The sequence below is a fragment of the Anneissia japonica genome, unplaced genomic scaffold (genome assembly GCF_011630105.1).
Source record: "Anneissia japonica isolate Jap-2015-1 unplaced genomic scaffold, ASM1163010v1 scaffold997_len2565447_cov190, whole genome shotgun sequence".
Taxonomy (NCBI): Eukaryota; Metazoa; Echinodermata; class Crinoidea; order Comatulida; family Comatulidae; genus Anneissia; species Anneissia japonica.
Genome location: NW_022696369.1, coordinates 2,510,590 through 2,527,618, shown reverse-complemented (window position 1 = coordinate 2,527,618; position 17,029 = coordinate 2,510,590). Strand labels below are relative to the sequence as shown.

At 33.1% G+C, this 17,029-nt stretch overlaps 1 protein-coding gene across 1 annotated transcript; it reads right to left on the bottom strand.

Moving 5' to 3' along the window:
• Window positions 1-4: 4 nt before the first annotated feature.
• Window positions 5-2,540, bottom strand: LOC117102028 (huntingtin-interacting protein K-like). The gene is made up of 4 exons (XM_033242245.1): window positions 2,357-2,540; window positions 2,019-2,077; window positions 1,497-1,548; window positions 5-1,070 (listed from the first exon to the last, which is right to left on the bottom strand). Exons 1-4 carry the CDS (start codon window positions 2,510-2,512, stop codon window positions 975-977), a joined length of 363 nt encoding a protein of 120 aa, XP_033098136.1. The 5' UTR covers window positions 2,513-2,540; the 3' UTR covers window positions 5-974.
• Window positions 2,541-17,029: the final 14,489 nt, after the last annotated feature.

Genomic DNA, 17,029 nt, shown 5'->3' with positions numbered 1-17,029 from the left:
AGTATTAATATTTCATTTGTTTATTTTAAACTTGTATGCTTATACTGTATGTTCAGCAATAACTTAAAAGCAATAGGAATTTCAAATTTATTAACATTTTTAAAGTAGTTTTTTAGTCACATAAAACATCTTTTATGAAGCTTTACCAAAATTTCAAATCTGTGTGCTTGTCTAATATACTATATATGCTACTGCTACCTGGGAAAATGCATTTACGCACAATATCCTTATTTTGTTTTATGTTTTATATATCCTTTACATCAGCGATCCACAACTGGTGGCTAATTGCATATATGCCAAATTGCATGTGTATTGGAACATTTATTAATCATTGTATAATTGGAATAAGCACAACTCCATCACATTTGAGTATATATACAGCAACAATGCTGGTTCAGGACTTCTACTACAAGGCATAATTTAACACAGTACAGTAGTATTAAATCAATGTTCTAGAATGGTGGCATATGGGGCTTGCCATGCAAAAACAGCATCAGTGACCAATTCATATTTTCCACATTATACTTTTCTCTTTAAAATGATAGGTCATTTACGGGAATCTATGTATTATTGCCAAAGTTGTGAGTAAAATGTATTACAGCTTCTCTGTACTAAAGTATACAATAATGCCACATTCTTACGCCAATTAATCAGTTTAATTAGTTTAATTTCATTTAGTGACAGTATGCTGGTTCTGGGATGGCAAGCTTCATATATCTACATGCTGGCAAATTCTAGAGTATTATTTTAAAGAATGTTTCATATGACTTGTTTTGAACATATCACATCAAACAAATGCCCTTCTTCAGCAAACAAGGACTAATCAAACATAAGACTTCCTCTGATAGGTGTGTGCTTGTTGTCATATGATTATGCTATATAGTTTTAGTGCCAGATGTGTTTGGCCAACATCAACAGTTAAGTCGTCACTGTTTACTCTACTGTGATTTCACTCGATCATTCCCAGAGTGGTTTCAGTTGGTGAGTGTAATGAGGGATGACACCAGGTGCCCCTTGTGCTCTCTTAGACTCTTCTCAGCTGCTGGACGGGAAATTTCAAGCTCATTCACCTGTAAAATAATTTGAAATTTATAATGAGCCATTCAATTGACTTTATCAAAGAGTATAATAGAACAAGAGAGTGTACTCCTGTTTGTAAAAACGTCACTCCTCTAGTTATGATGGTCGCCATCATCGTTATGTAGTGCGGCCACTATGTATGAGTTCACATAAAGTGTGCCCGCTTCGATTGGTATGATGATAAAGAAAAAATAAGGAAATCTTCCGGCCTCTATGAAAGTTTTTTATCATGTGGAAAACAGAGATACAAGTAAACCATGCACCGTGCATTACTGGTTAATCCATTGGCAATGGCAGCGGGCGTCCTACACTGGCTGCGTATGCCGTATCATTTTCTACATTCTAAATGAGCGTAGTTGGCTCCCCTATTTATACTCTTTAAGATGTTGAATAAATACACTGAATTAGTGACTTACTATTAAATCAACATCCTCTTTCCTTATGACAACTTTAGCAAGTTCTTTTTCTCTGAAATTAAAATAAGATTACCTCAATTCCCTCATGAAACAACATCAGGCATTAAAGACTGCCAATGTTTGGGGAATAAATACGTTTTGTAATTAACACATCCAATGAATACTGTAATTTTTCTACATGCTAGCAATAACTGATTACCGTTTAAAAAGAATCATGTAACATTATGTCTTCACTAAACAATAAATATTTATATTTCATGGGAGAATTACTTACACCAAAACTGAGTTGACTCAAACATCTCATAAAACAAAATCAAATAGAGCAAATACATAAAAATAACTGCATTCATAAAAACAAAAATAAAAAAATATTAACGAATAATTGTAAACACAAATAAAAAAACATTTTATTTAAATGAGCAGCTATTTCTGACAAGCTAACTATTGAATAATTAGTATCACTTTTATTTATAATCATTTACTTATTTTTAGGGCCTTTAAATTCGTTTTGCATTCGTTTACCTTTCTGCCTTTGCCTTTTTTTCCTTTGCCAATTTATCGTCCAAAGCTGCAATTGCTGCCTGTAAAAAGGGTTTGTTAAAATCAATTATATTACTCCATCATGTATATATAAATTCACTGTCGATGATAAGGAAGGTCTTAATTAACAACACTATTACTGCTAGGCCTAATACTATGCTGCTCAGCCAGTCAATGATAGAGCTCCGGGTGGCCTAGGCTACGCTTTCCGCCGCCTAGCCTAACTACTAACTAGGAGGAGAAACTAGCTTGAATTGAAGAGAGAGAGATGGGGGCTAGGCCTAGGCGGTGAACAAGAATTATCGATGAAGTATACTTACAACTGTTAAAGCAGATGATATTTCAGCTTCTTCGGCATAGTCTGTAACTCTTTCAAGATCGGCCGCCCCACTATCGTGTTTTTTAACTTTGGGAGTTGCATTTGCGAGATCTTCTTGTTCGATCTCTTGATCAACAGCGTCCATGTTGTCGGCCATTTTGATAAATTTCGGGAAACCCCCCTCAAGCTATCGCAAGAGGGCGTAAATAAATTTGATTTTGTTTTGTTGAAATTCAGCGGGCTGTGTGAAAATGACAGCTGGACCGTGTAGGGAAGAGAAGTTGTGTATTGTGTCTGCTGTTTTCAGTGCTCGTGTGTGAAATAAAACAAGTATTTTTGGTGAACAGAAGATAATGTCAATGATGATGATTGTAAGATTGTCGTAACAGACGTAAGTTAAAAAAAATTTACACTAAAAATAAACTTTTATTCACAGTACCGTAGACTTGGCAAGAGGGGTAGGCACGTCTTCCTGGTTAGTGCAGCGCTAAAGAGGTAGGCCTAGTGTCGTGATGTTTTTATCAAAGTGATAGAAGTTTGTTCGAGGTCGATATTCATTGATATTGTTGATTTATCTGTGTATCTTTCCATGAAATTCCTCTTCATACATGAACACATATACAGTAATTAAGGTTTCCTTTAGTTATAACTTGCAATAAAGAAAGATGTATGTTTTAGGAAGTGGATATATTTACGTCGCCGTAAACAAATCAGTAAACGATATATTTACGTAAATGAAACAACGCATGCGCAGTCATACTTTAATAAACTTGCATTATCGGTCACGTAAATTTATCGATTCACGTTAAATGTACGTTAATGCGGAGTTCAACTTTCAGACTCCAAATTAGCATCGGCCTTTTGCTGAATGCTGTACCATGAATCCACGGTGCACGAAAATCAAATCTTCAAACGTGGACGTGTTTATTATAGTCATGTTAAAATACATTAACTTGACACAAATTTTTCTTGTAAAAACAAATGGTTTCTACTCTTTAAAAAGCCATTGATCAAATCGACGGCAAATCAATGCACATGGGGAATCCCCAAATTGGTTGTATGAATTTTCGTAAACAGTTTAGACTAGCAGATACTGTAGGTACAGTATTTAAATTATAATTTTACCGTTCTTACTAAACGTAATTAAATTTACTATAGTAGTAGCCCATGTATATATTTCAATTAAATAAAATAATTGGATGATTGTGATAATGAGCTAGAAGTATTCGTTTCACTTTCTCACATCATGACCACAACGTCGAGCGGGGCTGTTTATTCCACCAGCGTGACCACTGCTTGGGTATTTACCCAAGATCTTGGGTATTTTGATCCTTGGGTATTTTATTTTTACTAAGAAAATTAAATATTTTTGTCATAGAGGAAGAATTAAGAAGTAACAAAGTATATTTCAGTCCAATCAAGTAAGCAAAACTCAACGAAGTGCACATAACATTGTTAATTGACTGTTAATTGCTATAAACATGGGTTCAGAATTGTTTATTTGTGATTTGCTTTGCCATTGATCTTACCTAATTAATGCATTACATAATAAAACTTGATCACTGATAACACTGGCCAACTGAGGGCGTATTTTTCTATCCGTATTATCACCTCATGAATATTAATTTTAATAATTTTTCGTAATGATTAAATATCTTACAGAAAACACACGCATATTTAAATTATTTGTTGTTTACTTCTTGCTTCATAGTGCAGTACTTTGTAGAGTGGATCATGTGCTCTCCAAACATGGTCTTCCTGTATGTTCTTCGCGATCGATCGGGGCTCTGCTCGACCCGACCCGACTAAAGACAAATATAAACACAATAATGACCTGGTTTAACCGTAGGTCTATAGTTAGTATTGATCCTTGTTTTGTACAGCCTGGATAGGAGGAATTTCCAGAGCAGAGAGATGTGTACTGTATCATGTGAAACAAAGTCAAAGTGGTTATTTTTCCGACGCAGTGAATTAAGATAACGTGGTTGAAGTTTAGGGTTAGGAACAAACCATTTCCACCAATCAATCAATGCCTCGTTATGCATAAAAATGGTTGGAACAATACTGGCCAATTAAAATTGATCATGTCTCGAGGTTTGGTACAATACGCTATCTTGGTAATGATAAAGAAGGTTAGGGTTGGCAACAGCTAGGGACACCGTTACTGTGTAGTGTTTCGTACTACTGTACTCCTAGCCACTGCCAATTAAAATTTGGTTGATTACCAATACCAAGTCAAACTATCACCATTTCCACGGCTAAGTGGTTTATAGTCATTTTAGCAAGCAAAACTGACCTTTTGGTTATTAATTCCGTGACATATCCAACCACACCCCCTCCCCTCACCTAATCTAAAAGGGCTCAATGCACCTAGTGCTCTGCTCATATATTATGGTCCCCAGCACTCCTTATCCCCAACAATTAGGGTCTGAATAGTCCTATATTCTGATGCTTACAGATTGATGAATTATATTTTATGAATTGATTAATAAAATAATGTGTGTATCTCATACTTGCCAATTTTTTTCACAATTCCATCAACTTCACAGATAATTTATCAGGCAGTTAGTATCAAATTACGTACCCAGATGTCTAATGTTTGTTATTGATATTTAACTTTACAGGAAAAATTATGTTTTTAATTGCCTTATTGAAAAGCATTCTTTTTTATGACAAAATAGAGACATGAGCAATAAACACAGAGGTTTCACATCATCATGTTATTGCATGATGTAATGCATCCTCCTCCCCCCACATTTTGATGGCTACATTGCACATTTCTCCGTTATAAACTAGGTTTTGAAACTATGGCAACAATGTTATGAATTCATACTTTTCATTAAATTTGATATCTTGTGTTTTTGTTTGTTTTCTCCATGGATATATGATTCCGAAAATGAAACGAAAGTGAAATGCCTCTGTTCCCACTCCATTTTATTTGTTTAAAATTTTTGGTGGCTAACCAAATAATGTTTTTAATAATTGCTTTTGCACCAGAAAATTACCTTCCATTAATATTTCAGTTGTTATGTGAAGTAAGATTTACAGTTTGTTCAGTGCGCACTCACTGATTAATTTACTTGATGTTATTTGACAGAAATTGTTCAGTAAATTGCCTACGTTGTGGTGATCGTGGATTGATGAGAGTTTTAATGTGTTTTAGGCTGCATAAAGTAAATGACCTCATATGATGCTAACGCAGTATGAACCTAATTTCAAGTATTGTACAGTGGGTGAACGTAAGGTGAATTTAAGGTGTGACTCAATGCATTATAATCACAGTGAGATTTTGATGTAAGATTAGGTTTTAAAGATAGGATTGATGGGTTTCTACAATACAAGCTCAAGTTAAGACAAATGGAGCTATTGGGCTTAGTGGTTAAGACGCCATTTTTCTAATCCTATGATGGCCCTGGGTTCAGGTCTTGACAAATAAAAAAAAACTGCGCTTAAACAATTTTTTATAGCTCTTTGAGTGGTGCTCGAACCGGGGGCTTGTTTAAATTAGATGCTTATTGAAAAATTTGATGGTGCTTTATTTCCAGTAGCCTACTGTAGGTTGTTTCCATAGGAAGGTACAAATGTTTTTACCAAATGAGACACAGTACTTCTTCAGTTCTGCACCACAACTAATCAATAAATTTCATTTGACATCTTGATTCTCAGGCCCAGGTTATGCACATCAACATTTGTTTTCTATTTTGATTTTACTTCAGAGTTCAAACATCCAAATTATTATTGAGCATACACTTTCTACTATAATCCATTGAAAATTAAACAAACTTTTTGGAAGGTTTCCACTCTGAATTTGTGTTTTATAATGAAACTTTAAAAAACACATTGGTCCTTTTCTTGAGAAAACAGTATTGGAAGGGTTGGAAGGACGGTGGAGGGTGGGGGCAGTTGGAATAAAGAGTTGATAATATTTAATGCAAGTTTAGGAATTTAACACAGATATAAAACTACAGGTATTATAATTTCTATCTGCTGATGATGGTCTATTGTTATTTTCATTTCACACAAAGGTGGGTAGCCAATTCATTAAAGGGTTTCTGATTATATTAGCATAGATATGGATCTATAGGAAACAATGGATTTAACTCTGTAAAGCTATTTGTAAAAAAAAAATCAATCATGTTTTAAATGGATTCACTGGTACCACATCATATTCATACCTTTCCACGAGACGGATTTACTGTACTTGAACTTTGACTATGTATATTATGGACATCTTCGTTTAAATAGGTTGTCTCAAAACCTATTGTCATATTTATATAAATCATAAATGTAGCATAATGCTAAATCAACAATTAAAGATGTTCTATGTATGGAAAAATATGGGGAATCGTAGAAAGTCAATATACCATATATAATCATTCCAGTCAACATTATGAAATCAATTCAGTTTTTACTACAGAAATAAATTTATTATTTAATTGATCACAATTGTAAAATGTGCAATATCTAATGAATAGCGTGAAGATGATGATGTTGAGACTATCAGCCAATTTAAGGGTCTATCAAAATATGCAAATTAATAGAGTTTTTGTGTCAGTTGATTGGTGAAAGAATAAAAGCCTAATATCTTAAATTTGGTAAGCTTTTCATATATTGAATTTTATTGATAAATTCTATGAACTCACTAAAGCAAACAGTAATCATACTGTATGTGCGCCAACTACCAACGACACGATGATGCTGGCTCGTTTCATGACACGTTTTAATACAAATCGTAATGACAAGAATTCACCATCAAAGACAATTGACGAAACTCAATCCATTTCTTTGATGTTTGCTTGCATAGTTAGATGGCATGTAATCATATCAACATACCATCCAGTAACGAACTCCAGTCTTCTAAGTTCAGCATAGTGACATTTACCGCAAGCAAGTGGATATTTCCACTCACGTCCGTTTTAATTATCTCATTATTAATAAGATACCTAACCCGGCACCCGTGGTATTGAGCAAGTCTTTTAGTTTATTTGCTTGGATCTTGAGGAATTCTAGTTGGATATATCAGACAAATATGAAAAATACTGAGGACAACTTGTTTTCCTTATTTGCTTTGAATTGGAAGAATTCTAGTTAATCCACCTGAATAATCAAAATATTCTGGCAAATTCTTTCCATTTTTCTCCCAATTTATCTCCCTGGAATTGCAGGATTTCTGTCTTGAGACCTTTTAAGAAATTTCATTTTGCATTTTATTTTTTTCAAATAATATGTAATTTACCAGAATAGAGCTCCATTACTGTAAGTCCGTTGGGGTCAAATTAACACTTCCTTTTGATGAAGTTGCATCCATTAAATTTGTACTTGTTCCCATGGTGATAATGGTATATTGATTTGCCTATAATGTACCAATAGGAAAACCTTCAAATTATAGCTAGAAACAGCCAATGTGTATTGATAGTATCTGCTATATTGATAGTAACTGTTTTATTTTATTCTAATCCATTTTTGTATATCATATTTGAATGAATGCTTCTCGAATAAACGCGCCTCCCTCCTCCAGACCCTCATTTGAAATAAACACCTCTCTTGAATAAACGCCTCTTGGCATTTATTTTTTCTTGAATAAACGCCATATAAATGACTATAAACAATACTAATGGAATAACTCCATTCTCAACACTTCAATATTCTACTTCAGTAGAATTACATTTTTTCTAACCTGGTTGGGATCAATAAGTCTTTATGATCACCCAGTAATACATTTTGACAGTAATTATATGTTGTAATTCCACATTTACAGGGGTGTTTATTTGAGTATTACTGTACATTAACGCCAAAAAACTAAACATCTCCTTCGAATAAATGCTTCCTTCAAATATACACCCACTCAAAACCTTTCTCAACAATATATTCATTAAAATATAGAGTACTCAACCAAAATCATTTTATCAATTGTTAGTCGGTGGTAGGGCTTGGCTGAAGGTTGAGGGTTCAAACCTCTGTCTGGATACCTCATTGTGTTCTTTGAGCAAAGGTACTTAAACATTTGCATTGTCTCTCTCCGTAGAGTGTACTGTAAGTGTCCAGTACTACTGTATATGCCAATGTGATGCAATACTCACCCACAATAAGTAGCTGGTTCAATGTCCATGCGTATTAATAATATGAAGTGCATACTATAAAGTTTTCCATATGTAGTTTTATATTAAAAAGGACATAATTATGTTTGTTGCATTCACAGATCCTGAAAACAGTTTTCTCTAAAAAGGCAGGCCTGTAGCCATGGAGGTTCAAGGGGTTCGCACGAACCCCCTTTTTTAAGAATTGCCCTTTTGAAAGTGTATGTAAAATTTCTAGAGTGACATTTCTAGGCATCTAAGGATCGAGGTCATGAAAATGAGTACTTTGTAACAAAAATTCCGTCATTGGTGAAAAGTCCTAAAGGCAGCTGGTCTATACGAAAAATTGTAAATTTACCATTATACAGTATTTACCCTTCAACCTATTTTAGATAATAAAATTACTAAAATTCACCATTTTCTGAAAAAATTGAAACCCCCCCCCCCCCCTTTACAAATGCTGGCTACGGTTGCAATACATTCTTACTGTACCTACAGTCTGATTAACATGCTCCTTGTTTTTTTTGCATATTCAATCATCTTAACAATATTTCCCCTTCCTATCAAGTTGAAAATTCTCCTAGGAAATAGACAATTTGTAATAGAGCCCCTTCACTGTGATATCCCATATGAAATTATAATGCAGTAGTATTCAGCAAGATCATTGTGTTTATTAGTATTGCTACTGGTATTTATAGTAAGTCTACATTATGTAAACAGTTGTGCACAAGGTGCTGCCTCCTCCATTCCCAGGTGAGTACTGTATATTACACTTGCAGCTGTACCTTAAGCACACTAGTGCTATAGAGACCATTATTATTTATATTGTATCAAATAAACTAGATACAGTACCTTGCCCAAGGGCTCAACAAAGAGAAAAATGAATATGATTCTTGTACTTTTAAGAAGTTTAAATGTTACAACCTCTCAACCAGTTGGTTGATAGTCCAGCAACTTAGTAATTACTGCCAAAATAAATTTTCAGAATTTATATGACATTTTGGTTATTTCAAGAAGAACTTCTATTAGGCCATACCTTTTGTCATGTATATTTTATGATAATAAGAAGTGGAAATAACTAACAAACTGATCGACAGATGAACAATTTGAAGGACTGACTGTTTGATTAAAACAATCATTAAATAATAGATCAATTAATTTCCATAAACACTAATCAAACAATATTATGTAACAATCATCTTTGTCATTAATTTAAGATGTCTGCATGCACTAGCTTGTAAGCATAACAAATACACACACACACCACTAATGATCTTGATACCCCAGGGGGGGGTCAATTTAGCTGTGGCCATGGGATTGAATAAGAATATATTCGTAGCTGTGTTGTGAAGTTTGTAAAAGAATCTCTTACAAACAATTCGTCTCTTTCCACACAACAATTAAGGTGAACAAGTCATTCATTCGTCAGTAGAATTATAATACTAAAGTATATGGTGCATTGCATTGTTGTATTTCATTAAAGTGCTGTTAACCTATCGTATTGTACTCATTTGCTTGTTAAATTTCTTCAATTACCATTTGCATACTGTAAATGCTGTCAATACATGTACTGTATTTCCTGTAGATATAAATTCTATAAGTTAGACTGCAAAAAAACAAAAAATACTTGTTTTTATGTTTCAATGTTTTCCTGTTTGAATCATAGCAGTGTTGAATTATGTTAGAAAGTTTAGAAAAAGTAGCATGTGGATGTAATAATTATAATAATTATAATAATAATAATAATAATTCTTTATTGGAAATCGGAAATTTGGGCCCCTGGGGACTCGTGGCAGCCGCAGTGCAGCGTCACACGACTTAACTACAACACATACCATAACAGACACCTACGGATACAAACATCGTCCTTAACCTGCCTAACTCTCAATATAAGGGTTCTTTGAGGGGCCCAGTGATCAGATCAATTAAAACCCAACATTGGCCGGGTTTGTGCTGGGGTCTTCAGCACAAGATGCAGGAACAGTACTTCTCAGCCAACCGCTCAGCTTATGTAGATCATATTCATATTATTATTATGGCCCAATTTTACACTTATGGAAACTGTCAGATTTGTAAGATTAAACTGCAAAAAAAAAGACAAATTGTAGGCCTGGCTTGTTGTATCTATGGTAGATAGGTGAAAGATGTCAAGCTGTGAGCATGTTTAATGTCATAAGGGGTGCCTTCAAGTCAGCATTCCTATAGGGCTACCCTCAATAAAAAACAGTTGTAAAATTTACCAACATTCAAAAGCCAATGAACGTTCGCATTTGCAACATTTTTGACACGAGCATGGATTCTGGTGCCGCCATATTTATTTTCCTCTAATGCACTTTTTCGTTACTGTGGCATTTCATGCTATAAACTGTACTTTTTATAAGCTGTGACGTGAGGTACAGTAAATCAAACATAGTGAATTTATTCTAAAACCAATGTTCTACAGTCCTATATAACTTTTTCCATAGTAATAAAATAAGTATATTATTATTATTATCATCTGAGTTATATTAAAGATTATTATTTTATATAGTATAGTAAAATATACTTCAGTAATTGTCATCTCATATATCATTGTTGTTTTATTTTTTGGTATTGGTGGTTTTGTTGCTGTTTCATGTGCCGTTCCTAATGAGTACGAAGCACAAGTCAAATCTCTTACAAAACCAAAATTACTCAAGAAAACTTGATACTGTAGCAACACAAACTAATATAAAATAAACCAATAACAAAGACACAATAATGCAATAAAGACATATTAATCAAAAAACCAAACTTAAGCCATTATTATAGTATAATGTATTACTATTCAGGTACAGGTAATATATCATGCGATTATTATAATAAATTATTTTGATTATTACAGATTTATAATATTATGTTCTACTGTATAGTATAATAATAATAATATAATCTCAGGAACTTGTTTTTAAAGATATATCTTAATGTAATTGATATTTCTAATATTTATAATGAAGAAAAAAGTAATTAAATATCATACTCTAGCCAATAAAGTAGTTGCATTCCAGTGCAATTCTGATCATCGTGTTCATGACTTCATGCATCATGAAAAACATTCCAATGCTCGTCCAACCATGAACATTACTCTTAAAGTCGAGAAATTTTGAAAGGGTACGGCAAACACATTGTGAATGTTCAACATCATATTATGAAAGTAAAAGTTGGATACTCAAATTGAACTTTCTCAAAATTCTGAGAATGTATTCCAAAACAGGAACAGGTATATTGGTTACAATAATTCAACTTTTGTAACTGTACCTTGCAGCTCATCATGCTTCCCTTAGATACTAGATTATGAATTAAACATTTTCTGTTCACTTCGATTCTCGGTCAAAGCACTACTGTATAACCTCAGCTAGCCCTGTGGAGTTCAATGGGAGCTGGTAAGATGCAATGCTAATGTTAATCAAATTTATTGTTTAAAATAAGACTAAATTTTTATTAAAAAAATATGTTTTTTTTTTTTATTAAATTATAAATTGTATAGATTGTTGTTAAGTATAATTTTGGCTGAATAAAGAAGAAATGAACAAATGAATGTACAGTACTGATGTACTCAGTGTAGGCTGTTATTTAATCTTTCTAATGACAAGGAAAATAATTGGGAGTGGGTGGAAGTAGGGACTCCCATTTCAAAGCTACATAAACCTCAGTAAACTTGAATAATTTTCCTAAAGCACAACATAGTATAGTTTTGCTATAATTAATCTCTTGTACATAATGCTTTATGGTAAATGTCACTTGAAATCTACAGTAGGCTTACACTTTCTCCTGTTTTCAATTTACAATTTGTACTTTCATTTTATCTATTCCCCTGATGATGGAATTACAAAAAAGCAAGGAAAAAACATTTAGAACATGCTATAAATAATGCAAGGTATCAAAGGTGTCCAAGTATCTTATGATCTTTAAATTCATTTCCTGGAATAGTTACACTGTAAATTGAACTATTATATGATTTGTGTTTTGTTTTGTCAATTGTGATGTCATCACTGCAATTAAACATGTTTTAAATTGGAACTTAAGGAAGAACAGTGCCAAATTGATTAAGTATCCAGATTAAAGAAAGATTTTTATCTATCTATCTAACTCCCAACGTTATTTTCCTATCCCCAACCATGCACTAATATTTTGTTAGTGCACAGTTTGCTTGATCTTTTTTCGGTTCATGTGCAAAAGGTGAAAACATCTTGTAACAGTATGTATCGCACACCGCTATGAACTGTAGGCTATAGTTTTTTTTACACCAACCACTACGACGCATGCCTGCGGAAAGAGGGTGTAGACACTCATCCAATCATCGTTTGTTGTGGTGGTAATTGAAAAATTACTTTCGTAAAACAAGGTTGATTAGAACCCAAAGAAAGTTACTTCAAATTCAATATTACGTATAAAAAATTAAGGAATTCCTTGAATCAATGGACGCTAATAAACTAAAGAAACTGAGAATTTAATAGGAATATTCTAAACTTATTTTAAAGACTTAAGGAATGAAATTAGGTGAAGGCAGGAGGCTGCCGATGCCAAGCCTGGATATGAAATCATCACACGTTTTACCTGTCTGCACCAATCAGAAAGTGATTATTGTATTCTCTCAAATGCTTTAATAAATGTTTATTTCTTTGATGAAATGTCTATCAAAATAGCTTTACATGTTCTTCAAAGACAATTAAATATTTTATTATCGTATCCATACTGATGCGTACTGCAGCAGCAACAGTGAGCATACGCACACGCACACAGTATACTGATCATATCACTACAGCAACCGGTGACTGCTACAACAGTCAAGTACCAAACCTAACATTAAAATATGGTGATTGACTTATTAAGTAATTAGAATAGCTGCATACAGGGAAACTTATACTTAGGTTAGATTTAATGCATTTAAAAATTTCCTTTGTGTCTCGCAGGCCCTTAGGAAATTTTTTCATGCATTAAATCTAACCTTTGTATAATAATTTTCCACTATTATACTATGCATGTAGCTATACTAATTGCTTATTATTCAATTGATAATAAATTAAAAGTAATTCTGACTGAATAGGAATTTGTTTGATTATGCTCACTTATGATATTGCATATTGCTATGCTCTTCTCTATACGTTTAATATTGTAAAATTATTCATTGAAAAAATAACTTACCCGCAGGCTACAGAGTGAACTTAACCCAAGACTCATTTCCAAGGTATAAACCTTTTTTTTTTAAGCTAACAGAGCATTTTCAATTTAAATAAATGAATTATTATTTCAATGTTTAGGCACCCATTTAGATACCAACATGCAATAAACTATGTCTCCAATATCTGCCATTTATATTAATGCTCTAAAAATATACAATTTAAAACTAAATCATTTCATTGTACATTTAAAATTTTCCTTAAATTTGCAATAAAGTTATTTTGAATCTTGAATCTTGAAATCAGTAAAAATTTAATTGATAAACTATGACTTCTGGGTGAAAAGGATTGTGTATTACTATTTATAACCTTTGTTTAATTCCTAATAATAATCCCTACTTGTTAATTGTCTGTCTTTTTTTGTTTCTTATTCTGACAGTTTTCTTGGTCCAACAATTTTAGGAGCGAATTCAGGGGGCCCGGCCATATTGTTACCTCCTCAAATAATGAATGTTGGAAACTTACATAATGTAAGTCTGAAAATGTCATTTTCCAGCCATCATTCTCGGTCCATCATTCTTGGTTCATCAACCTCAATCCGTCACTCTTGGTCCATCCTTTTAAGTCCGTTTTTCTCAGTCCATCATTTTCAATCTGTTACTCTTGGTCCGTTCTTTTAAGTCCGCCAATCTCAGTCTATCATTCTCAGTCTGTCGTGCCTCTAACACTAAGTCAATATTTCTCATTACATTTGTTCCATCTTTTTCTCAGTCCGTCACTGTCAGTCCATCTTTCTCAAGCCTGTGACAATCAGTCCATTTTCTCAGTCTGTGACAGTCAGTGCATTTTCTCAGACTGCGACCATCAGTCCATTTTCTCAGTTCGTCACACCTCCATCATTCTCAATCCATCACACTCAGTCCATCAACCTCAATCCGTCATTCTCAGTCCATCTTGCTCAGTTGTACACGCTCAGTCTACATTTTTCAGTCCATCACTAATAATAAAATAATTTATTAGGAAACTACACTTTTGAAAGAGTGGCGCACTTTACATGATAAAGGTGCGTTCAAAATTACATTACTATGAAATTTATGACATACAATACTAATATCAATTAAAAGATAACAAGGTCTCAGTACAAGTAGAATAAATGTCACTCAAGTAATTGACAAGGCCACCCCCCCCCCCATCCAACACCCGCCCTTGTCAAAGCATGGAGGTATATCAAAGCATCATTAGGAAATGATGCCTCCATAGAAGCAAAATGCCTGTCTAAATAGCCCTGCCAATCCCCGAAGTGACACTTATTTAAAACAAAACAAAATCACCAAAATTACTCTCACTCCATGTTTTTAAGTCAGTCATTTTAGGTCTGTCTATCTCTGTTGGTCACACTCAGTCTGTCTTTCTCAGTCTCTCAGTCCATCTTAATCAGTCCATCTCAATCAGTCCATCTTTCTCCATCTTACTCGTCTATTTCAATGATTAGTCAAATCATACAAATTCTTCAATTTCGAAAACGATTGAATTGTGAGTTTGAGAATGAGGAGCAAATTTGTGCAAGTTCACGAAATGTAGATCATCCATAAGACAGACGTAGTTGACACTCTCTTGTTATTCCACTCCTGTATAACATCAATACCACTGTCTTGTTTATTTATGCCCTACCATAGATATTCTGGCAACATGGTTTATGTGGTAAATTAGCGATCGAAGAAGGAGCAATAATCCTAACCTTTACAGTATTGCAATGGGAATGAAAAGAATGCAAAGAAAAATAACTTAAACAAAATAAATCTTATCTTTATAGTCTAACCAGTTCTACATTGCTTGTGGCATTGTTCTTGCAATTATATTTATTCTTTGTTATTATTATCATTATGAGTATTATTTATAGTTATCTGCAATGTGTTTTTATGTTTATATTTTACTTTTTTTTAATTATTATTACACAATTACTGTAAATTACAGTACACCTTTTAATTTCAAATGAAAGTACATAAGAATCATTTTTTTATTCGAATTTATTTGATCTAATACTGAGAAAGTCTAGTTTATTTGCTTCTAGAAAATATAAATTGATTTTTGAGTGAGTCATCAATAGTTCAATTGTCTGTAGTACTGTATTTGTTTTCTTTAAGTCACCTTTTCTTCTTATTTGATATATATATATACAATCCCTCAGAATGTGTCATTGTCCTGTTGTACAGTAGTCTCCAAGTGGAGCACCTAAGGAAAACACAACTAATTCCCAGTAGATTACTCACTGTTAACAATTGTCCCTGTTTTTTCCCCCATTGTTTTGGTTTTTTTTTATTATAAAAAAGATCTCCTTTACATTATTATTCATCGAGAAAACAGATGCTTCTATTATTACCTGTACTATAGCATTATTATCTGGTGTTTATGACTTCATTAGAATGAAAAGGCGTAGCTGCTTTCAGATTGGTGGATTGGCCTTGGCTTCTGATTGGCTGGATGGCTAGATGAGTCATTTTTGTTAAGTAACACAGGTAGAGGGTGGTTAATAATTTCTAATGATTCATAGACTTGGATGTATTTGGTTGAATACACCTCTGTATCTCTGATTTCTATTGGCTGTAATAATCCAGGGCTGGTTGATTGCCGTGGAGGTGGGATATGTGCTGGAAAACTTACACAAACATCGGATATTTAACAGGTTAACATCGCTGAGGGACAAATAACAACAGTTAACAGTAAGGCTTTTAAAATTTTTATTCCTGTAAATTTTTAATTAATAATTTGTTACATAATTCTAGATCATTAATAATATGCACATTTATATAGGTACCAGTATGTTGTGTCAGGGAGCTGTTATCTGGTTGTTTTAACATTTGTAATTGGTGCTTTTGTAATGTGAAAAGGTTCCCACATTTGTGTTTGGGCTCGGGATCATGGTTTCCTCTTCGATGAAAGTTTTATTATGTTGTATATTGTATAAATGAATAAATGAATAATTGTTTGAATAGTAAATTACATTCACCTCATTAATAGGACTATTAATGGCTTTAATCAGGGCTTTAATATGTATACTTGCATAATTTAAATGTATTTAAACAATATTTTTACTAATTGAAATAATTTCAAAGCTATAGTATGCTGAATACAATTTTGGAAAAATGTATTTAATTATATATTTTCCTTTTATATTAAAAACCATACATGGTACAGTATTTTTTCATTTTCATTACTGTATATTAAACACCATGGATGATATTTTATATATATACAGTACATTGTCACTTTTTTACTAAATACTGTGCACAATATGTATACCTTTATCTTACTATACAGTAATTATACTTAGAATTGTGAATAGTATGTTGTTTTTTTTAATGACACATGGCTTACAGTATTGAATTTTTCTGTATAATTACAGTATGTGGGATAATTAAAACCAGTGGTACACATCTGCTGTGTGGTACACACCTATGC